The 23,759-nt window shown below is 40.4% G+C and overlaps 1 protein-coding gene across 5 annotated transcripts in view; it reads right to left on the bottom strand.

Moving 5' to 3' along the window:
* LOC131676870 (ETS-like protein pointed) overlaps positions 1–23,759 on the bottom strand; it is a 353,859-nt gene that overhangs the window by 91,955 nt on the left and 238,145 nt on the right. For all 5 annotated transcript variants that reach the window (XM_058956245.1, XM_058956246.1, XM_058956247.1 and 2 more), the window contains 2 exons: positions 21,829–21,945; positions 13,106–13,309 (listed from right to left, as the gene is read on the bottom strand). In XM_058956245.1, coding sequence (XP_058812228.1) covers positions 13,106–13,309; positions 21,829–21,945 — 321 coding nt within the window. The remainder of the gene's footprint in view (positions 1–13,105; positions 13,310–21,828; positions 21,946–23,759) is intronic.

Here is a 23,759-nt window from a genome sequence, read left to right as displayed (position 1 = left end):
AAACACAGGGGGAAAATTTCCGAATAGAATTACTATATTTTTAGCCTTTCAGTAATGGGCTTCAATTGATTCGATTGCCAGCTCGAATACATAGTTTTGGTTATAGCCACGGGTAAAGTGAAAATTTAATTTTGAGTGGCCACTGCACGAGCCGAACGGACTGAACCGGGACATCGGAGTGATTGAGTTTTGAGCCCTGTCCGGGGTCAAGCCTCGTTTCCCTCGCTATTCATAGAAAATTGAACGAGATAATGGAATTATACAACAGATTTTTTTGAGTTCGAATTATTTTTTTTTTTTTTGATCCTCGATACTGCCGATGAACACTTTCTACACCAATTCCACCAATTTAGAATTCCCCCGCATGATGAATCCTCAGCGTTAATTCACAGCCACTAGAAGCGGGATTGTTCAACAACTGTCAAAAATGCGGGTCGGCTTACCGCGGCCTACTGTGGTTTGCCGTGATTTCACTTACACGTTCGGTTGCGGGCCTTTTGTCACACAATTGAGTGGACACTTGAACGAGCGGCTAACTAAATTGATGATCTCAAGCACCGAAAACTGGCCCAAAATGCGGGGTCATTCCCTTTGGGACTGGAACTACACTTCTTTCGTCACGAGCACGAATTTTGCCAAGTAATTAAGAGTCATTTACATCGTGTTTGATGGCGGCGGCGGCAGCGGTGGCCAGCATGCACGGAACCTATAAAATAAGAACTGCAGATCACGCAGCATTTGTACGATTAACCGGTGCCATAATTACAGGTTTTTTGCTCCGATGATGCCCATCATACGATTCGCGCAGGCATTACCAACAATCGACGAATGTACACAAGCCAACAAATGAATTTTTTTTTTTCGCGAGCAGACCGCCCCTCGTTCGATGATAATTGACATCGGCTATTCAGGTTGCGATAGTCACTAACAAACACATGCACACACACACATACGCACAAACATGCGACACAAACGGTTTTGATTTTGATCGGTAATCGCAGCAAACATGTCCGTTCGGTGAAACGAGTAGAGTTTTAAGTTTTCACCGGCAGTTTGCTTGGATGGTTTCAAGGTTTGGGTGTAGTGCGATTTTTTCAAGAGAAAACTTAAAATGTTGTGTAGTATAAGACACGGTACCAGTAATATTTAAAAAATTACAACAAAGCATAGAGAGGAAAAATATTGCATCCGTGTACAATAAAGCGACAATAATAAATGACCCACATCGGGCCACCCCTGAGTCGATTTCCAATTTCACCAGGGCTCTCTGTTGGAAATTTCAATTGTAAATCAATCCAACTTCCTTTGGAAAAAGTTATTAAACTACCTTTCATTACATAGATGGCGCCAATACTAACTTTTCAACGGAAAGAGATCGAAATTTGGTATCTTCTACAAAGTTGGAGAACAAGCCTTTTCCCGTAATTTTCGCGAACATGTCCATATGCTAGATATCCTCCTTTAAAAATTAGTGTTGGCGCTCAGTACCAGCGGTGGAAATGCAACTTAGTGCGCTTTTTCCATGTAAAATGTCGGAAATCCCATACAAACTTCAAACGCGTTGGTCCGGTAGCTAAACTTGTCCAAGTCGATTCAAATTTAGTTTTTTTCTGGACAGTCTAGATGTACCATGTACAAACGTTTATTACAGCGGTGGTCCTTGAGATATACGAACTTGAACAAAAAATGAGTGCAGAGAAAAAGAAAAACCACGCGCTGACGCAGGTTTGATGAACTCAGTATCTAGAGAGTTGTCAAAGCTAGACGAGAGCAATGAGCGGGACGCGTTGCAAGAATGTAGGACAATTCCGCAGAGATGGTGTTCATTTTGAACCCCCATCTCATCTTCGTCTAGTGGTTCAACTGTTCGGAACCATTGGATCACAGATTGTCCGTTGTGAAGAAACCAATTCGAACAAATTGTCGAGAAACTCAAAGCCATCGGAGTCAGAACTGTCCATCTTATACCACCGCTACCAATGCCTACAAACTACCGATGATGAGGAGTACGATTTCGTTTCGTACTCTTGCAAAGTAAATTGGACGTGAGTGGATATCAAGATCCGGAGTTTTCCGAGGAGCAGTTTGAATTAATCACGATGCGTACGAACTGAAATCGTCAAGGGATTCAGACATTAGCTTTCAACCTATCATTGAGTTAAACGAAACCGCCGATATTCCCCTGGAGAAGTTGATCGAAGAATCCACAGCCTAGTAGAGAACCCTTGAGATGAAGTTAGAGTGCAGTTAGTTCAGCAGAGTCCTAAACCGCAAGTTCCCGGAGGCGACCCTAGCAGCAATCGACAATAAAAAATCTCTGATCGAGTGGAGACCTACGCGCCTGGAAAGATTCCCAGTACCGAGCTTATCAGTTCCCGGATTTCACCAAGGTCAAGAATGTCAGTCAGAGGGGGAAGTTGACCGAGATTCTGATCAACCGAGTCCCGACCCGGCAGGAAATACATTCAGAAGCGTTGACTACTACAATTTGTAGTTTTGTAGGGCATATCAGGCAGTCCTCAGATCTCGAATCATCACGCAGCGCCAGAACTGCCATGGAGCAACCAGTTGAATTTGCATTGGAATTACCACTCCATCAACGTGGCACGGTCTTCACGAGACGAGAGTTCAGCTCTCACTCACAGGATCCCGAAGTCTATGTTCCATACCACACATGTTTGTATGTCTCAAGTACTGCTGACAGATCATGGAATCTAGTAGCTACGTGCTTTGACCCAATATTAACGAAAAATCGCCTACTTTGTTTGTGTGAAGAGTGCGCGCCTAAAGACGCCACCATCTAGCGGACTTGCTGAACGTTTCCTAGACACATCCAAGCGGAAACCCAAAAAATATCAACTGCAAGACCTTCGCGTAGCTATGAACACGTTTCTTCTATGCTATCGTTTCATTCCGTGTCCAAGGTCGCTTTAAGGAGAAACACAAACAGAATTACTGCTTGGTAGACGACTTCGACCATCTATGAACCTCAACATACTCCTAGCAGGTGGATTATTTTAACCAAAAGAATTGCACCAAACCGCGAAGCTTCAACGTCAACGGATTACTCACGGTTAGATATTCGCCAATGTTGGTAAGATCGTATTGTTTGCTCTACTAGCAAGGGCGAGACCGCAAAGAAGAGGCAATATTATCCCAGTTGCAATGTAAATGTCGCTTTTCATGCTACAGGAGCAGATGGCCTGCCACACGAGATATTTCTTTGCGAACTTCAACAGCTTTACATCTTTAGAAATCTATGCCACCTTTGCCATCGACGTATAATATTGCTGCTCGGACTCCGCTTTTCAATTTTCTCCCAATCCAGGCTTCCTATCTATCGATAAACGTTTTTCGAATACTTTGATTACGTTTGTCACAAATTGCTGGTAAAATTTTGCTTCGCCATCGTGAGATAGTACCGCTAACTCTACCTGGTATGTCCGCTGCTGTGTCATTCTAACCAGAAGCGGTTCCTCTTTTCGTAGCTCATCTTTTATGAGGTGCCCAATGTTTATCAAACCGGCCTAAATTTTCTCCTTCAGCTTGGAGACATAACGAAGAGCATATACTATAGCTCAGTACATTCGTTCCCACTTTGAAAACTCCTCTGGTACCCAACAGATAGTAGCAAAAACCTAGGTCCGTTGAACCAAAATCTTTCAGGCTTCCAGGGCGGAAAACTTTCCCACCTTGTAGCTAAATCTGCCGAATTCAATTTCGACCCATCACTGCTCGTTCAAGTCGATCGCTGTCAAAATTCACTCTACACTCTACAAACCACGTACCGTGATTATTTCCGAACGTGGATTCCCGCACGCCAAATATCTTGTAGAAATAGTTTGACTTGAACCAGAACAAAATTCAACAGTCCCAGTGGATCGAACTAACCCGTAAGGCGTCGTAAGATTTGCCCTTTCCTTGGACGTGAGTCGCAGATGATCTTTGAGCCTCGTCCTTCAGTTGGGTACAGAAAATGAGCGCGACTTCGTGCATTCTTTAGTCTTGTACAGAGACGAGGACTTTAATTGAATCGCCTTCACCTGCGACGCTGTCTGTCCAGCTTCCGCCCCACAGCTGGTCAAGTAGTCATCAACGCAAGTAGTGTTCACAATATCTTCTGCAACCATCGAGAAATCTTTTGTGAGTTCTACTGCGTAGTGAATGTCGATCGATTTCACAGACTTTATTTATTTATTGAAACATCTAATATCTGCTGAAAGCCACGGTTGAGCGAGATCCCGTTGACCGTGGCTGAAGATTTCCCAGATCAGCCGCCTGTCCGACTTTTTCGGGATCACTCCCAGTGACCGGTACCAGACACTTCTGAATTTTGCAATTTTCAACTCCTTGTCGATAATTTGATTCGCATGACACTTCCATTGACACCCCTCTATATATATCGATTCAAGTTCTTCTTCAGAGACGGATTCGTGTTTACGAGTTTCCACGGCATTGGCTCGTTTGTGCGCTATTATATTTTTTAAAGGAGCAGGGAGATGCAGATTATTTATTCCTATCAGCAAACGTGGTACTGGAAGCTTTCTTCAAGTCGCCGATTCGTAGTGTTTGTTCAGGAAGCGTCTGCTTTGGGAGCGTGCGTATACTATTTGTTTCTGTCGCTTTCCTTTCTCGGCACTAAATACGACTCTGGTTCTGTCTGTGAGATACCACCTGTCACTAATCCAGATACTTTGCTAGTTGCTCTTCAACGAGCCTATGGTGTAAGCCTTTCGGGATTTGTTGAATGATGTATCTAGTCGATTTGATATTCTGCAATACCTGCAATACAATGTTTGGTTCCTGCGATTGGATTGTAACAGAGGATAGTGACGCAAACTACATCCATTGATTTCGCATGGGAAGGCGTGGCTATAACTCCTCCAAGTTGAGCCTTTATCGATCCTGCATCTTGATTTTCTCCACTGATTCGCTGTACAGTCACACTGGTTGCTGAAATCATAGATCCATAAAATCAAATCGCCAAAGGTTTTGTGATTCGCCTCTGGACACCATCACCTTGCCGTAGCCCTTTCCGAGCTTCGAAAGCACTCGCCAATGTTCCTCGAACCAACACATCACTCGATCCATTGTATCTTTGATCAACCGTGTCGCTTATCGGGGAACCTGTATTCGTGCATTATATGCCATAGCTGATCTTGATCGATTTCATCATATGCAGCTTTGCAATCTATGAACGACTGGGCACGTTGTATTCGCGACATTTTTACAGGTCTTGTCGAATATTTATTTCATAGACCAGTAAAATCTGCTTGCTATTGCCCTCCGAATTCTCTTGCTAATGGTGATAGGCCACGACAGAGAATTGGGAGAGCAGCTTGCAGCAGCGTACCGTTTATCACCTTTTTATAGATGGAATATACTATTTCCTCCATCCAATCCTCCGGTTAAATCTCCATCTTTCAGATCTTCGAAATCATCCATTGAATTGCCCCTTCCAGTTTGAGCAACTCACATGGCAGTTGATCATAGCCAGCGGCTGTATTATTCCTCAACCGTCTAATTTCTTTCTGAATCTCAGGAAGACCCCGTGCTGTGAATCTGTCGTTAGCGTTACTTCCATCGTCTACTGCTTCCCTATTTAGATATTCGTCATATTACTACTTACACCTATTGATCATTTCACACTTGCTCGAGCAAAGATTCCCATTAGCCTCTCTGCACATGTCGGTTTGTGGAACATAGTCTATGCACGAGCGATTCACCTTCTCGTAGAATCTCCCTCTGTCAACGCGGTACCATTACTCCATCGCCTCATTATTCCGATCTTTCGTAGATGTATTCGTCAGAATACTGAATATTGTCTATTCCGTGCATTTCTGAACCGTTCCTCGTTCGCTCTCGTACGGTGTAATAGTATTCTTGCCTTTGCTGCATTTTTTTTCTACCTCGACTAACTACTGGCACAAGCCGTCGTTTCCTCGATTCGGAGCTCTCCTACCTAGTACGTACTTGACAGTGCTACATATGACGGTTCGTTTGTTGTTCCAGCCATCCTAAGGTGTAGCAACACTTCGCAAAACATAAGTCTCGTAGCTATTCGATGTTGAGCCTTGGCGTCCGCGTTCGACGAGTGTTGTTGGGAATGCAGCTCAAGAGCTGTAAGAGAGACCAGCTTAAGTGATATTCAGCACGTACCGTGCTGACGCCTGAAAAGGTTGGCGTAGTCGAGGAAGGAGCATGCCGAATAACCTACCATACATCCGTTCGTGATTTGGAACATCCGGATTGTTAGGTCACGATTATGATGATGAGTGATATCCCCATAGTGGTAAATTTTCTTTTAATGTTCTGTTTATTTCATTCAAATCTATATTAAGTGATCCTGGTTTCTTTCATAGCAATGTTTAGTGCGTCAAATAACCTAGAAGGATAAAGCAGGTAGTAAAAAATGAATAAATAAAAAAATAAATAAATATTTTACCTGTTTCAATAAAATCATGTCTTTGGTTTGAGCTTACCACGAAGACCCTAGAACCCACGTTCTTCACTCGTTCTCTAGTTCTACGATTGTGGTTTTTTACTAAGTGTGTAGAAAGAACAATCAATGGAGCATTCTAAAATGGCAAAAATGCACTCAATTCCGAGTCATACATTAGAGTCGATATTGAGGACGGGCATAGCGTAGTTGGTAAATCAATTGCCTTGTACCTGGGTTCGATTCCCAACCCCGCACATAGGGTCAGAGATTTTTCTAATCCGAAAAAAGAGGCGAATGACCCTAAGGTTAAAACTTCTATAATCAAACAAATAAAATAAGAAATCGATATTTTGAAAATACCATCACACATTCAATAAAAATCAATGTGTCTACTCGCGAGAGACCCTTTTTACAGCATCCTTTGGAAATGCTGCAAGGTTCAACTGCAAATACTATTAGGTTAGAATAGAAATTACGATGACTCTGTTGTCTCTACTATTAGGTTAGTATAGAAATTACGAGCCAAAAATCAGTTTGATATAGCTTCGACTTCGTCTCATCAGTTTGTGGCAGACCGACTTGGGCACCAGATACAGGCACGTAGCCAGAGGGGGGGCTAGGGGGCTAAAGCCCCCCCCCGAAAATTTTCAAAAATAAATTTAAGAAACAACATGTTTTTCGGTGACTCTTAAAAAAATTGTATCTTGTTTGGTTTCAACAAATTAATGCGAGAATTGTGAGGAAGATTGCTATTTCGAACCACCGAAGACAGCGGTCAGGATATCTACTCAGTATGCTGAGTGTGATAAAACAGTTCCCTTCATATTGTGTGACTCGTCGGAAGACAAACGAAACTGTTACTTTAATTCTTGCTGTGGGGATCTGTCGAATGATTGAGTCGCAGAAGCAAGAAGTAGTGCTCCAGCCAAATACGATCTTATGCGAAAAGACCTGAAGTCAATAGCCTCCGTATTTGGCTGGAGCAACATTAATGATGTGAAATATTTGCTGAAGGTGATTATGGTGGTTATGCTTACGAACATCGCCTTTAACGAGTTTAACCATGTCAGGCGTTCAGTGCTGATGCCATTTAACAAATTAGCCCAGGCGAAACCAGTCATTTTGCATAACAATTTGTAACATGTGGTTGATCCTCATATATATGGACGATGAGAAAATCAATGCTCGGCTACAAGATCTGATACCACTTACTTGCACCGTGGCTATTAAAAGATTCCTGTCACATTTGGAAAAAATGGTATTCATTATAAAGGACACATCTAGGAAGTATATTAAATGGTGTTTTTGTGGTGAAAATCTAGGTGAACAGACATATTTCCATATGACATATGAATGCGATAGTATTATTTTACACATTATATCTTTGCATATACATAGTCTCCAAAACCATTTCCTGAAAAACAAACATTTGCCAAATTTTGGCTGCTGTTCGGATAATATTGACGGCAAAAACTGCGTCTAGTATCTCAAAATCAACGGTCGGCACCATCATTGAGGAAGTCGACACTCGTGACCCGTCAGAAATTCGCGAACATGGACATGGCAGTAACCACTATGATGATAAGGAAGTGTACGAGATAGAAATGAACACCACCGCGACACTGTTGGTTAGGAAAAATATTTCTCAGCCTAGTAAATAGTTCTCCACATGCAATCGCTAGTTGTTCGCACGAGATCTGTAGGACAACCATTTACGTTTTATCACTTTCATTGTTCACATCATGGAAATATATTGAAGACACAAGGCTTCATTTAGCTAATGCATTGAACCGAATAAAATAAACAAAATATATAATAAAATTGCAGAAGTTTTATAGAAAAGTGAGCTCAAAAACTGTCCCAAAATGAGAACTTTATCGCTAGTGGTTGTGTCTAACAAAACTCAGATATTATGTTATATATTAGCCAGAATAAAGTTAGTTAAAGCATAAGCAGATTGAATTTCTGTAATAGGTTAGTGCACTGTACGCTTAGTAGAAACATCAGGCATCTCACTCAAGCGTGCTAGACAAAAACATTTCCGTTAGTTGATGACAATATAGTCGAGAAGACAGTTTTTGTTTTCGCGTCATTTTAATGCAATAGTATTTCTGTTGACACTCAATTTCATGTTATGCGGAGAATGCGGTCCGTATTTAAACATTATTAGTCCGCAAAGTAGTGATATTTTAAACAATCGAACAATAAGCAAGAAAAATGCCAAAAAATAAACAAGCCAAAAAGTGGTAAAACAGCGGTTTTTCTGAGGTGTTCATCAACCCAAGAATTGTATATCGTCGTATATTACTAATGTTGTTCACATACAGAAACGTACATAGTAGCGGTAGGACTATCTGTTGTGATTTTATCCTTACTTTTCAACGGATGTCAATAGATGCTAAACCACATATTAGTCAATCAATCATAATAAACTTAATGTTGTAAGCAGCAGCATTTCTGTCTCTTTCGATGGTTTCCAATTAATGTCCATGTAAGTCTAAAAACGACGTGACGATACAGTGAACAAACATCAGTAGCCTATCACGGAGAGCGACTAAAATGTTGTAACTAGTTGAGTCTACAGTCAATAAATTGGGATTAATGTTTCGATTTCATGTTTTCGTTTTATTTGTGTTCGTTATGGAATAAAATGAGAGAGATGAGCAGAGATCACGAAGAAAAAGAGAGAAAAAATAATAAATAAATTGAAATCGACCCAAGAGCAGCTGTTCTATATTTTCTGGGCACTCAACTACAGAACAACAGAAATCATCAAAGAAAGTTGGCCTTACACCTACGTTACTCTTCGACAGAGGTGAAGTAAGTGCGATGTATACCCGTCCATATGTCGGAATAAAGAGATGCTGAAATTATTGAGCTTGTTCATATTTATAATATTTCTTTTTTTTTCAATCTAAAATTTTATTTGAAACGGCTCAATGCGTTAGCACAACTGATCCGTGGGTCTTTTAATTTTTTTTACAATAAGTAAAAATAAAAAAATTCTAAGAATGTCGGTCTGCCAGATCTTGTTGACGCAGTTTGCTGCTGCGTGTTGAGATCTTTTTCCTTGGCGGTGAGGCCGCTTGGTGGTCATTCAGTCTGCCTTCTCTCGCGTTATCGTTCCCGTCCATGTCGTCGTCGGTACTGCTTTCTTCCTGTTCACGATCAGAGGTTCTTATTTGTTTCTTGTTCTTATGGGTCGCTGTTGTATATCCGTCTTCATCGGTATTTGCTTCTTTACTGGCGATGCTAGTTGTTGGTTTGGGAGCGGTTGTCGTGGTCGTTGTACCTGCATTATTGGGTAATTGGATCGTTGTTTTAGGTTTATCTGAAGGTATCGGTGGCTGCTTGTTAGAGTTGGCTGTAGTAGATGAGTTTTGACTAGTTGCTTCGGCGCATGTTTTTCCGTAGTAGGCTGTATAGTTACAGAATTGGCATGTTGGGGTCTGCCCGGGATATGTAATTAGCGTTGTTTGCTTATAGGTCACGCCATCCTTCGGTGATTTGCATTCGATAGTCATGTAAGAAGGTATTGGTTTAGTCACTCGCATTCTCACAATACGAACGCCATTGGGAATGCCGGAGAAAAAATTTCTCCAGGTGTCATTCGTAATAGATTCTACTTCTCCATATTGCGACATGATTTGTTTGATGAAATCCTCCTTCGTGCGCGGGGCCAAATCATGGATACGCACGTCCACCATGTCGTTTTCTATATGCACGGGGATCTTGATTCTGGTGTTATTAAATTCGACCTCGTGTTGCATGTTGTTCTTTGCAATAAAGTTTTCGGCCTGTGCTAAGCTTCTAAACGTGATCAAAACACAGTTGTTACGTGATGTAGCTGAATGTAGGTAACTTCAGCGAGATTAAGCTCCATTTTCACTTTAACTAATTGTTCCACTTCCTTAACTGTTCGTGTTATCCCGTAGCACAGGCACTTTTGCGTCATTTGGCAAACTCATTTTACTCCGCAGCCGGGGGCAACGATACAATTTGTATGTGCACTGATATAGAACAATAGCTAGCTTGATTCACTGGTGCCTGTAGCCTGCTATAGCGTAGCAATTTTTTTTGCTTCTGCTTTTTGCGACATCAGAAGGTAGACCTTCTAGTTCTTTTGGTAATACATTTAACAAATTTCACGTACCGTCAAGTCCCCAGTTACCGTGCGTTTAGGTGGATTTGACGTGACTTCAAATCCTGTTTTTTCATCAAAATGAAAACCGCCCTCATAGTCACCGTAAAAATACCTATCTAAATACGTCACAATTTAGAAATAATATAAAACTATTACCAACAAAACGAGAATAAGTAGTTGAGGACATTTGTTTGGCACCAGTGCACGTTATATGATCAACTTACGGTGTATTTAAAATTTTGATTCAACTTTAGTTGGAATGTTTCAATAAAACGATGAAACGAAAGGATTTGGGATCTGGATCTCTCCGATGGATTTAGGGAGCTAGTTCTTTAAATTTCGTGATTTTGAAACTGCACGGTGAACGACACATGCACGGCGACTGGCGATTTGAAGGAAAATTAGAAGATATTAGTAATCAGTGTTTTCATTCGATTTGTAGACAATTTTCTTTAATCAATTAAAATGTGGGCAGTTTCCTTCAGTTGATTTAATCATTTAAATTTATATTTTGATCCTATTGATTACCAAAAATCCTTCCTAACTGGGGTTCTAATCTACCCGACCAAGGCTAGTCTTGAAAATAGTTTCATTTAAATAGAATATATCAAAAAATTGTGTTAGCATGATGCCTTGGAACTGGTAATACTCGCAGAACACCAGACAAAGAAAATAGAAGTTGAACCGTCTCTGCGCATCTACAAATCGCTTGCTAAATCAGAAGATTTTGTACGAATTTCGACATTCTCTTCGTTCGAACATTTTATGGATATTTTTCTACTCATTTCGGTTTAGCATCTTCTACGCCTTTTAAAGGTGTAGCTTGGAACACCTAGTGTTTTCCAGTACCGTCAAGCATTGTCATATTCGGTTAGCGCATAAATACTGTGAACTCTAGAATATACTTTGTTGTAACGAGAGTAAGTACTATAACCTTTCTTGTGACAACATATTTTTAGGATTGTCTTTGATTTGGAATTGATTTCATTATGAACTTTTCAAAATTTAATTTAGTTTCTAGTGACTATATCAATTTGTCAGAATTAAAAGCTTTATGCAAATTTTTTTAAGCCCCTCCCGAAACAAAATCCTGGCTACGGGCCTGACCAGATAACATTATCCGTGACCAAGTGTATGCTCGTAATCTTTCGTTTTCGATTTAACAGCTATTTACAAACTCATTCGAAATGATTCCAAATATTCAGGAATTCAAAATTGTATTGTGGTTTGTCAATAAAAAAAATCAATGCATCCATACAGTTTTGTAAGATTCTTTTGTAAAATAGAAAATTTTATCGTCTTGCATTCTAATTTTTCATAACAATTAAATTTATAATCCAATCTTAACTAAGCAAATATAACATTTGTGAAAATCCCACACCACATCATTCAGTTTATTTGTTTAACGGACACAACTTCTCAGGGAAAAAACCAAAGCCTATCAAACAGACAAGGGGAAATTTCCCCTAGCAATGCCCTTTCAGAAAAGAGTTGCGCCAGATGTCAGCCTGCCCCCTCCAAACGCCCAAATCCCAGCCCACGATCGTTTCGAATCTAATAAAAATGCCTTTATTATTCAATTACAAGAAATAAAGATCTAAAAACCCTCTTTCGTCCAGCGCTTCATCAGAACTCCGCGCGGTGGGAATATGTATCGAAACATTAGACTGACTGGCGATTGTTGGTCGGGAACCTAATTTCAGTGTTACCCGCTTTAAGATCTGTGTTCTAAAATAAACAACACTACTATTCACCTGTGATGATTGACATAAATTTGTTGAGATATAGATTTTTCGAAATCCATAAAATAGAAATCTGTGACTCTGGCAACCATTGTTCCATCGAAGAAGCTGTCACACAACCGCCAGAAGATGCTATAGTTTGATACGTTCCATCAAAGGCGGCGATGCGATGCGATGGATAGACACGGCCGCCTTCTAGTGAAAACACGCACACACACACAAACACGGCAGTAACTAGGGACAATGAAAATAAATAATCAAATCAGTGAAGGGTCATGTCACCCCGTAATTCCCGTTTGTTTGTTTCTGTTTGAGTTTAAGGCTCATTGGATGGAGTTTAGCTGTTTGATTTTGATATGGTTGAATCGTCGCGAGTGACATGGATGGGTACTGGTGGTACTGGTACAACTGGGCGTACGACGACGTCGGTTAATGCAATTTATGTGCGTTAGCAGCCTGGTCGCCCCTTCTCGGTCGGGGTCAATTGAGTTTGTGGCGCGCGGATTGTTTCGACTTGTTGCTTAACCGTCAAATGTGATGTACTGTTACAGTTCAATCGAAGCGGGTCAGATTTTTGATTGTCGGCCGTTCTGTGTAAAGTTGATGAGTAGTGATATGAGAGGGGACGAATCGATTGAAATTGGATAATTGGTGGTTGTCGTTACTGTCTTGATTTAATTGCTATTCGATTGTGAGAGTTGGCATTCGATGTAAATTTCAAACTAGGGAGTGGTTCATATTGATGAGAAACGTAAACCTAACATTCTTAAAACCTACCTTTCTGCAGAATCTCCAGATGCTCCCACAGGATGTCACCGGTGAAGGGTGGTGCGATCGCCAGGAAACCCTCCCTCCCCAGGCCAACAATGTCGCGACCACTCATTTTCAGGAACGGCTCCTTGTTGACGCTTTCGAGCGAGAACTCTTTGATCGACCAGTTGAGCCAGATGATCACATGTTCGGGTGTCCATTGTCGTGGATCTGAAAACAAAAAGCAGAGAGACAGAACAATTCATGAAATCTTTTCTGTGTACACACGCTAAACACAAAGGCTCGTAAAAAACTTAATAATTACAAAGTGGCATCTCTGTTTCTCAGTCTTTTACGCGCTGACAACCATCAGCGTCGTCGTCGTCGTCGTCGCCTACTAAGTGAAGATGCATGATTCACCTTGCAAACGGCTGGCTGCGAGTGCAGGAATTGCAGGAGAACAATAGAAATCAATTATCTTGACATTGAAAGCTGCTTGCTTCTGATGGGATGGTGAATTTTTGTTGACGCGCATCGCTGACTTTTGGGGCAAGGTCGGACCGGCTCCGTCCCACAACAGTTTGCGTCATAATCGTTTGCTAAACTCTTCCCATCGAATAAAGGCAAAGAGCAGCACACGTTTGAAATGCAAAGTAATTAACATTACCACAGCCTGCTTTGCATAGCCACAGCCGGAATTGATCGCAACGTGGTGATTAGGAGACCCAGCAACCCAACCAACCAACCAACCGTCGACGATGTTTCCATCGGAGGAGCGAGAAGGTCTGAGCCACATTCAAGAATCGGAATCTATCTGAAATCGCGTACCCGCGTAGACCTTCGACAAACAGGCAAACCTTAAACAGTTTTTTTTTATTCTTCAGTGTTTCGTATTGTTTTAAGGTTAGATGGGTACCCAGAAGCGAAAGATGCGTTTTTTCCTTCGAAAAAGAAGCTTGATCGAGCGGTGGAGGAGGAGGAACTTTAACCCATATCACGCTGCTCACATCAGTGACTTTTTGCTGGGCATTTGTTCCTATTCGTTCCCACACGGAGAAGATACTTTGCAAAGGTTGTACCGTGAAAAAAAAACGTGAATGCTGAGGTGTTGAGGTTTAGTTAGAAGCTATCAAGATGTTGAATGGGGATTGTTTGATAGTATATTCACTAGGTAGTACAACTGGGAATCTACTTTGTAGGCTTTATATTATTTTCAAACCACAAGGCCACCACTAGGGACAGTTTTTGTTTGTACTTTACACCAATGTCATCCTTCGCACCTTTAACAGCTATGACAATTGTATTTGATCCATTCGATACCGTACAAAACAGTTTGATCGGAAAGCCATGTTGAAGGACTACTACCTGAGTTCGGTTCGTTCCACTGAATCGTACGCTTTCTTGAAATTCACAAGCGAATGATGAGTCCGCAAATGTTAATTTTCGAAATGTAACATATCGTTAACTGATTATAATCTTCGATAATTCAGGGACAAGTATCACTAGGAATCAGGAATTTGAATATATGGGCTCAAATGGTGCGTTCCTCGTATGTAGTCGAGGATTAGTGCCTTCAGGCTCGTATCCAGAATTTTGCTTCGTGAGGGGCTTAAAATGGTATATGACCGACTCACTGAAAACTGAATGATGTTTTGGAAGATTCCAAAACGATAAAACAAAAATTGTACCTGTCAGTTTAATCAACATTCTGGACTCATGTTTACAAGGTGCATAAGACAACAAACCGAATTGTCATCGAAAACTTTACACGGGGTTACTCCACAAATAGACTTGTATAGTAATGGAGGGCAGAACTTGCATCAAAACCGACTTCCGTTTATTCTCTAGACAGGAATATTTCAAAGGTTTTTTCGCGAACGTATATTTTTAGTGAAACAGCTCCGTTTAGACTATGGCCGCACAAAATCGGTCGTTTGTTCAATATTCGTCATGTCTTCGGGCAAATATTTGGCTTTATTCCACACACAGAAATACTCCCTACGTAATCGGTAATTTTTCCTGTAAATCAAATGAAGAGTTTTGCCATATTTCTTTAATTTACACGATAAAACGAAAATATGGACAAATAAAATTTAAAAATAAATATTAATATTATGCATTCTTTAACACCCTGGCTGAAATTGCAGCCAAGTCACGCCAGAATTGCACGGGTAGTGCTTCCGTCACTCCTGTGATGAAAATGGAAATTTTGCTTCCACTGCAGATGCCTTGCTTAATCATCAACTTTTGACCAAATTTATGGTTTAGTGATATTTTTGACTCGTGATTTGTCCAAAATCCACTTTCACGTTACGCTTTAAAATTTCATCGACCATGCACTTAGTCAGCTTACTCGTATTTATACGTACATGCACAGTTTTCGGCAACCAGATTCTGTTTCAACTTCTTGTCAACATGTTTGATGACGTTCTATATTTTCAAAGTTTGTTGAGATTATCTCGAATCTCGCGCTATTCATCTTCTAAAAATCTTATGTATGAATGTATTTACGAATATGGTAGTAGCTTTCTCGCTAATAGTGCTGGCTGTTGATTTGGAGATACCTGGCACCGTTTTTAATTGTTCATAACGGTTTCTTTGCATGGTTTCTCGTAATGTGCAGTCCGATCACAGAACGGTCACGTTTTAAAACATTTCCGCACGTGTGTTGATATTCTTTTTTTATGTATAAACCGTCACAGTTCGATTGACTGTAATGTCGTTATCGTAAACATGATGAGAAAAAATGTTTTTTTCGAATATATGGCGCGGTGAATGGGTTAATGTGTACTAGATATCAACGATTTGGAACCGCTTCAGTGTCCATACTAAATATCGGGTAAATTCAGGATGATATATCTTGAGCTCTAACCTATCTGCAAAGCGACTCTCCCCAACAAAGTTGTTTCCCCTTTCAGGTTTGATAGATTAATGGTATGGATCAGAATTTTATCGTTAGGTGGCGCTAGTGTTTATGTGAAGATGAGCATTTCAATCTGTTTTATCTCGTTTTCCTAACGTCCTACTCCTAGTTCGTTTCTTCAGCAAAGTTGTTCTAAAAGAAATGACCATGTGGAAGATATTTATATTAGTTCGGTGCGATGTTACCAGGCGACGCCAGTGTATATGTGTAATATTGTGTTTTAAACGTTTTCAATCAAATGAGACAGATCACTTTATAAACAAGGAAAATTACCTACGAATAGTGCTTAGTTTAACTCGTAACTCCGTCAGCATTAGCTTTACAATCAACTTAAGAAATGAAAATGATTTCAGATCTATTTTGCTACATTTTCAACTCATTCCTATTAGGGTTGTGGTACCGGTAATACCGGTACCGAAAATCCCGGGAATACCGACCCATTTTTGGTACCGTAATACCGGTACTGAACGAAGGCCGGTACCGGTATTTTCGGTACTATACATTTTTTATGACAAATATGTTAACTCTGCAGGGGATCTGTTTCAAAATATCGGTCTGCAAGATAACGTTTAATTATATTAATTTGCCTTCTAGATAAATCGTTGAGATGACACCTTTGTGTGGGGATGAGGTGGGGCCATCATCATAATAATTCTAGAAGTTAAAGTTTTATTAGCGACATTCTGATTGGTTTCCATTATTCACTGAGTGGCGCGTAATAAGACTATGGTCTAAGTCATATCCGTATTTGGTTTGCTCTTAAACCTTTATCTATAAAAGAACGAACAGCGATTTAGTAGCTAAAAGTTTTAGACTTGGTGAACTGCTTCAAATGGGGCGATTTGTAACTATTGGTAATCGGAAAATTCAGCAAAACTCCATAGTTTACAGGAAATCAAGGAGCCTTGATAGGCATTAGAGAATAGTAGGCAAACGACATTAAGGTCGAAACCGATTTTCAGAAAAGCAAGAAAGGAAATGCGATTAACCTGCTCGGATTTACTGCCATTATCGCTTTGATTTACTGTTGTTAATAGGGTTTCATACATTTACCATCTGTTCAAGTCGACGAAAGTTGCACCACTTAGCAGTTATTGATTTCAAAGTGACCTAGATTTCGAAATAAAAGAAGGTGCCCTATACGAAAAATATCTTCTTTGAAATGAGTCTTGCCATTTCGAAGCAATTAAAAACAATAAACATGTTTTTTGATCAGCACAAATCAATCATCTGAGAATAAGGTCATCAGTTTGAGCATTCAATTTCAGTTTGAAGCTTTTTTCGATTTAAAAAAAAATATTCGAGAACCGGTACTTTACCGGTACTACCGGTACTGAGGGCTTCAGTGCCGTAGTACCGGTTCTCGCCAAAAAGAGTCGGTACTGCAAACCCTAATTCCTATGCACTTGATATAAATGAATGGTCCAGTGATTCCAAAAATTTCAGGTCACATTCGTTTCATTTTCTGACAAACAGACCTGATTTTATTTTATTTATGTATTTCATTAAACATATATAGACTACAAAAAATAATTATTTGCATGCTATTCATTATTTTTACGGTTTAAAGATAATTTTAAATTTAGTTCTGGACATGGTAAGGTCATTTTTTTTTAGAATTTTGGTTATATTAGCGCAACATTTGATTTACCGGGCCGTTCGTTACATAATTTGTTTTATGAGGGGCTCCTAAAAACAATTTACAAGATCTTAAATGACTATTCGGCGGCTACAATTTTACGTACGAAAGTAATGATGCAGATTGTACGAGTTGAAAAATAATGTCGTTAATAAGATAACTCATTGCAAATTCGCGGCGTTCTTTAAGTGTTTGTATGTGAATGAGTATGCAGCGTGTCTCATATGATGGAAAAGGGAATGCGGTCTAATTGGGCTTACGAAATGCATATAAGAGAAATTATTTCTGGAGGATGGTGTATGGACACCATACTATGCTGCAATATCCCAGAATTGTAACATTTTACACAGGTTTTCTACCATTTAATTTCACTATGTTCCAGAATTGGTATGACGTATGCATTGTATAGTGATTTAATTGTGTACGAGTCTTTAAAATTATATGTGAAGCGTTTAATATTTCCCAGCATACCATTAGCTTTATTTATTATTGTATTGTAATGTTCAGCAAATGTGAGATTGGAGTCAAAGATTACACCGGGAATCGACTACTAATTCACTACCATGTGGTATTAAGACCCATACAAAACTGATTAAGCCATCGTTTCATTGAAAGTTTAATAACTTCTGCCAAGAAAGCTTTTTTTCATGTTGTGGCTGATTCATAATCGTGCTAACGCGGGATATTATAGATTTGAGACTGCGTTTGAATGTTTATAAATGCTGAAACGTTCATATTATTACCGGGATGTTAGCATGTCTGCGAGAATGCGGGTGTAGGTTGCGTGAATGATCGCGAAGGACCCAAGCATTTGTATGTTAACGTGTCTTCGCGTGTATACATTCGATTTTTATGTCGCCATGGAACGTGTTGTTTAGTAGATATAAGCATATTTTTTTTATTGATCCACCTATATGCATTGGACCTATGCTATTAGGGCCGAGGATAGGGACTTCTGGACGTAACCGATTCATGATCGTGCGAACACAGGCATTTGGAGGTTCTCTCTTGAGACCACGTTTGTGAATTGATAAGTGCTAAACCGTTCACATAATCACCGGAGTGTTATCCCGTTTGCGAGATCGTGGCCGTAGATGTGCGTGGATGATAACGAAGGACTCGAGCGTTTATATGTTGACGTTTTGTCGTTGTTTCTATTTTGACGTGTATACATTATTTTTTGTAAGCGTGTGGCTATTCGCATGTTCACGTGTTCTTGAACGATCGTGCACGGACTGTGAATATACTTTATTTTTAGCATATGGTTCAAATGCTACAAGAGTTCTCCCATTTCACTGGAGTTCCCGCTCATGTCGCCATGAAACGTGTTGTCTAGTTTTTTTCTATTGGTCCAACTAAAGGCATGAGTTTGGGCTGCCAGGATCGAGAGTAGAGACTTCCGGACTTGAGATCGTGTTAGTAAATTTATAAGTGCTAAAACGTCCACGTACTACTATCGCGCTTTGGAGAGTGCGGGTGTAGATGTGCGTGAATATCGTGGAGGGCTGACAAAGATCATCTGGTATATTGTCATTTTCGGGAGCCCTGACATGGTACAGTCCAAGTCAGGGCTCGTCGCCAAGCCCAGGGTGCCTCCGGAGAGAACTTGGCCCTAAACCCACATTGTACATTATTTCGACCAATAAATAATAAATGTCGTCAAGTTAAGTACTAAATTTGATCTCAATGTAGCCTAACTAAAAAGAAAATAATTTCATCACTGTAATACTGCTTTGATGGAAAAGCTCCTGGACCACATCAAGCTACAGTATCATGCCGAGAGAATAACTCCTCCCAAAAAAGTTTGGTTAATTTTCTGTTTTCGAGAAAGTTGGAGGCAATAAAATTACCTTTCTTGTTTTCACTTGCAGTCATGAACTGCCACCTAGTGGTGAAAATGCGAGCAAGTCGGGTGTCTCCATATATATTAACGAAAAATCCCATACAATCTTCGAACGCGTTTTTGTCTGGTAACTAAACTTGTCCGATTTTGTTCAAACACCCCTGATGGGACTACGAATCGACTCAGGGGTGGGCCGATTGGGTTTGCAAAGTTTTTTTTTCTGAGCAGTCTAATCTACACTAGTGTCAAGCAGCGAGTTCCTAATCAAACAGATAATTTCTGCACGGTCTTGCTCTTCTACAAAACATCTCTGAGGCCGCGAATTTTGTAGAAAATCAGGATCATCAGATAAAACATGTCCAATAATTTATTATAAATTCATACACACACTAGCGCCACAACTTGTAATTTCACAACAAATCATGTAAAGCGACTAAAATGTTGCTACTGGTTGCAACATTAAGTACCCCGCGACAATATTGTTTGACCGATCACATATTATTGTATTGCAACATCTACATAATATCACGAATATTTTTGAAGGTTTTCTTGCGTATGCACTAGATGAAAGTTTATTACCAGTTTTTTAGGACAAGTCGAAACTGCAACAATAGGAGCCGAAATTATCGATTGCACCACTATTTGTACATGTGCTCCTATAGTAGTACAAGCAGTTTTGAATACATAAATTAGTTAATAAACAACTTTCTGTTTTTTCTATGAAGTAGGGATTGAAAGCTTCCGTTTAACCTACTAACATCGCCCATAGATCTATTAATCGATTTTTTTTAACAAAACTTTTCCTTAAGTATACTACTATTGGTACATCAACCCTAGTTTAAATCGCCTGCGAGAAAGCCTAAAGCTCCTTACCGCACTGGTTTTTTTTACAGTAGTCCTCCGTTCAAAATTGGCACATGGAGATCTGGCCTTCATATGTGCATAACGTAGTCTAAGATCTAAAAAAAAACCTCCCGTTGGTATTGTTGCTTCCGATAGACAGGAATGTCACGCATTCTCATGAACAAACCTAGTTTCGACTCCACATTTCGGAATTATTCTTGTAATTAACTTATGAGAAGTACATGTTGACAGAAAGTGCAGTTGTAAGACATATTACGGATTTTTGTGCACAATAAAGTTTCGCCAGTTAAACTATTGAACGTTATCGATACACAATGTTGGATATGATTGTGCTGTATAAAGGTGACTTTCGAAAGTTTAAGGAGTTACACTTTCCAAAATTGTTCCACCGCGGGAACAGAAGGACAATTTGGGTCGACCGACCGGTCTTAATACTTGTTGCATTTAAGTCAAAGATTGTTCCGATGCAAAGTTTATTATTAAATATTTGGTAATCGTTAGCGATCCTGTAGGTCGGACACTCAAGCTGATTGGCTTTCCTCAACAAGCCGTCGGCAACCAGGTTTTAATAGTACGAAGAGGACATGCTTCTTCGTAGGATGCTACTTTGAACGAGTTTGTCGGTTCAACGACGCCGTGTAAATTGTCAGGTTGAATTGTTGGAAAATAATTGTGGTCAAATTTTCAATGAGCAGGTCCCAGTTTGTAGATTTAATATTACGATACGTCACCACATGTAGAATGCCTTCAAGATGATCGAAATATATGTATGTATTTATGATTGTATAGAGCCAGTTCAGAGCAAATCGTTATTTCTAACACCATCTCTCTACTAAAATTCGCAAAATTTGATTGGTTGCCTACATTCGGAATAGGTAGATTTGTACTTTTTATGTATTCCATCAGTTCAGCGCATCTCAGATTGGTATCTGAGCTGCTCCAAATGGTGTGATTAGCATTTGCATCAGTGGACATAATGAGCGGAAGCCCATTTCTGCTACAATATCATACAATGCTCTTGAAATCATCAGAAGGCGATGACAGATATGCAGAACAATATATAAATTTCCTGTTTATTGTTCCAGTGGTCAGTGTCACTGTGACAGCAAAGATATTACGAGTTGTGAGCTTCAATATGAGACAAGTGTCAATAGCTCTATTTCAAGAATGCACGCACGAGGCATTTCACGCGTATTAGTCATGCCTGTCTTGTAAGCTGTTGTAAGTAATGAAGGCAGTGTTCAGTAATTGTCCAATATACAAGATTCCATAGGTTCTAGATATTTAATGAGCATTCCTAAATGCGGTATTCCGGAAATGCTTGAAAATTTTATATTTGTAATATTTGGACGAACCCGACCATCTTAATGCCATCTTTGAAATAGTTGATCCAACACCACGTTTCTACTTTAGCCATCGATTCCGGAATAGACACTGTTTTAAACCGCTCCTAACAAGAAATAAAAAAAAACGTCACTTACCTTTGGTGATTTTGTACGATTGCACTACCTTCTCCCAGGAGGCAAAGGACGCGTACAGCACCTCGGTCAGCTTTTTGTTCGTTCCGGGGGTCAGCGGTGGCATCTGCGTCGGCACATCTATAAGAAGAAAACAAAAATCAATATGTTAGTTAACCGCAAATACAAACAACAATTAGTCTTGCGTCAAAAAGGTAGCGTTAATTTAGTAATTGTGGCGAGCACGGGAACCACTCTAGTGGCACCCGCACCCCCGCGGGTGGGTGATGAAACCTCTGAAACAGAATTACTACCGGGTCCAGGCGTGCGCCAGAGTATCGAATTTCATGGCCCATTTTTCAATGTTTCAGTTTCCGCAAGTCAAACTGTGCCCCGGGAGACAAGGCGGCCACTTCGGCGCTTACTGGGGGCCCATTCCAATAAGAGGTTATGTTTCGCACGTTCGTACAATCCGCAGCACATCTCATCTCATCACCGTTCCCGGACCCGGTCGGTCGATTTAGCGCTGCCGTGAAATGGGCAATAAAAATTAAAATCTTGTAAATCATAATACGATTTTCTGGAGGCAGTACGCAGTCCGGAAGTGATCTCCGCGTCTCAAGGCCCTCCAGTTCGCTGGTGGATATCGCGTTCTCATTTTCCTACCACTGCCATCGGGTATTCATGGGTATGGTGTCCAGGAGAGGGGACAAGCCAGCGGTAGGTACTTAGTGGAGTAGAACAACTTCTTAAGGAAGATGATCGTTTCTTCCCTGCGCTGGTCGCGCGCAACACATCCACAGCATCATCTACTTTTTTTCAGTTATTAACGAAGTCCCGCCGCTGCTGCCTCCAGCCTCTTCTTCGTGAAAGGTTCCTAGCCGAACGATGACGACGGCGGCGGCAGGTTTCGGATCTCATCTCACATCGCATCTCGGTTTATTATCGCTCATGTTTCTTCGCCTCCGAACAAGAGTATTATTTTTCCACTCAGCAACACACTGCAAACTGCCAGTTGAATGTTTGTGATCTGTTTCAGGTTCAGAACTGTCAAATAATCGAAAAACCAATGGCTACTTCGATCAATTCGTTTGATTTTGGCCATCGAAGAGCCAACTTCGAATCGAAGCTCAAAATATTAATTTGGATCTTTTGGAAGGACAATCATCGAACTTTCAACCGGCAGTGTAGATAGGTTCATACAACAGCATCACTCCTCCCGAGAGGTTCGCCGTTTGCTTCCGCCCTGAGGGGATTGAGTTGCAGAGTCGAATAACAACAAAAACGCTAACAACAACAGTAGAAAGACAAAGGAGTTCATCGAGAAGATGATCCGAAGCGGCGCGTGAGTTAATCGGATTGCTGATGGTTGGTTGGTTGGTCATTTTTCTTTTCTTATGAATGAGCTGCTCTTCCCTTTACTGGAGAGCGCGGAGAACAAAACTTGATCCGAGGAAGATGCCACTATGCCCCATACCAATGATGGGATGCGGTCAGTTTATGGAAGCAAAATTGACGGTTAAATGGCTTGAAATTATGTATGGAAAATTGAAATTTAACGGATTTTGGGAAATATTAATCTCTCCGTGGTTGCTGCCTGTTGCCACTTGGTGCACAGGTACGTACTCGAGATTAAGCTGACAAAGAAACGATTATTGAAAGTTGTTTGGTTATTCTTCTTCCGTTCGGTGGATTGCTCAGTCACTCACTCACTCACTCACTTACGCTCGGAGCAAACGATCTCAAGTAATTGTGGGTTGAAGGAAATAAAAGTGAAGAATTAGTTCAAATTTACTGAATTGGTTCCACCCATTCTAGCAGGCTTTGCCTTTGGCAAATTGAGTTATTCGGGAATGGATTTGTCTTATTTGTGCTTGGATTAACCATTGATTTCTTTCTGTTTCGACTGAATCTAAAATTGTCAACTCAATTAAGATGATCGTTCACGATTAACA

Source organism: Topomyia yanbarensis, chromosome 1 (genome assembly GCF_030247195.1).
Source record: "Topomyia yanbarensis strain Yona2022 chromosome 1, ASM3024719v1, whole genome shotgun sequence".
In the NCBI taxonomy this organism is placed as follows: Eukaryota; Metazoa; Arthropoda; class Insecta; order Diptera; family Culicidae; genus Topomyia; species Topomyia yanbarensis.
The sequence above is the reverse complement of the archived record's forward strand: the minus strand, read 5'-3'. Positions and strand labels throughout refer to the sequence as shown.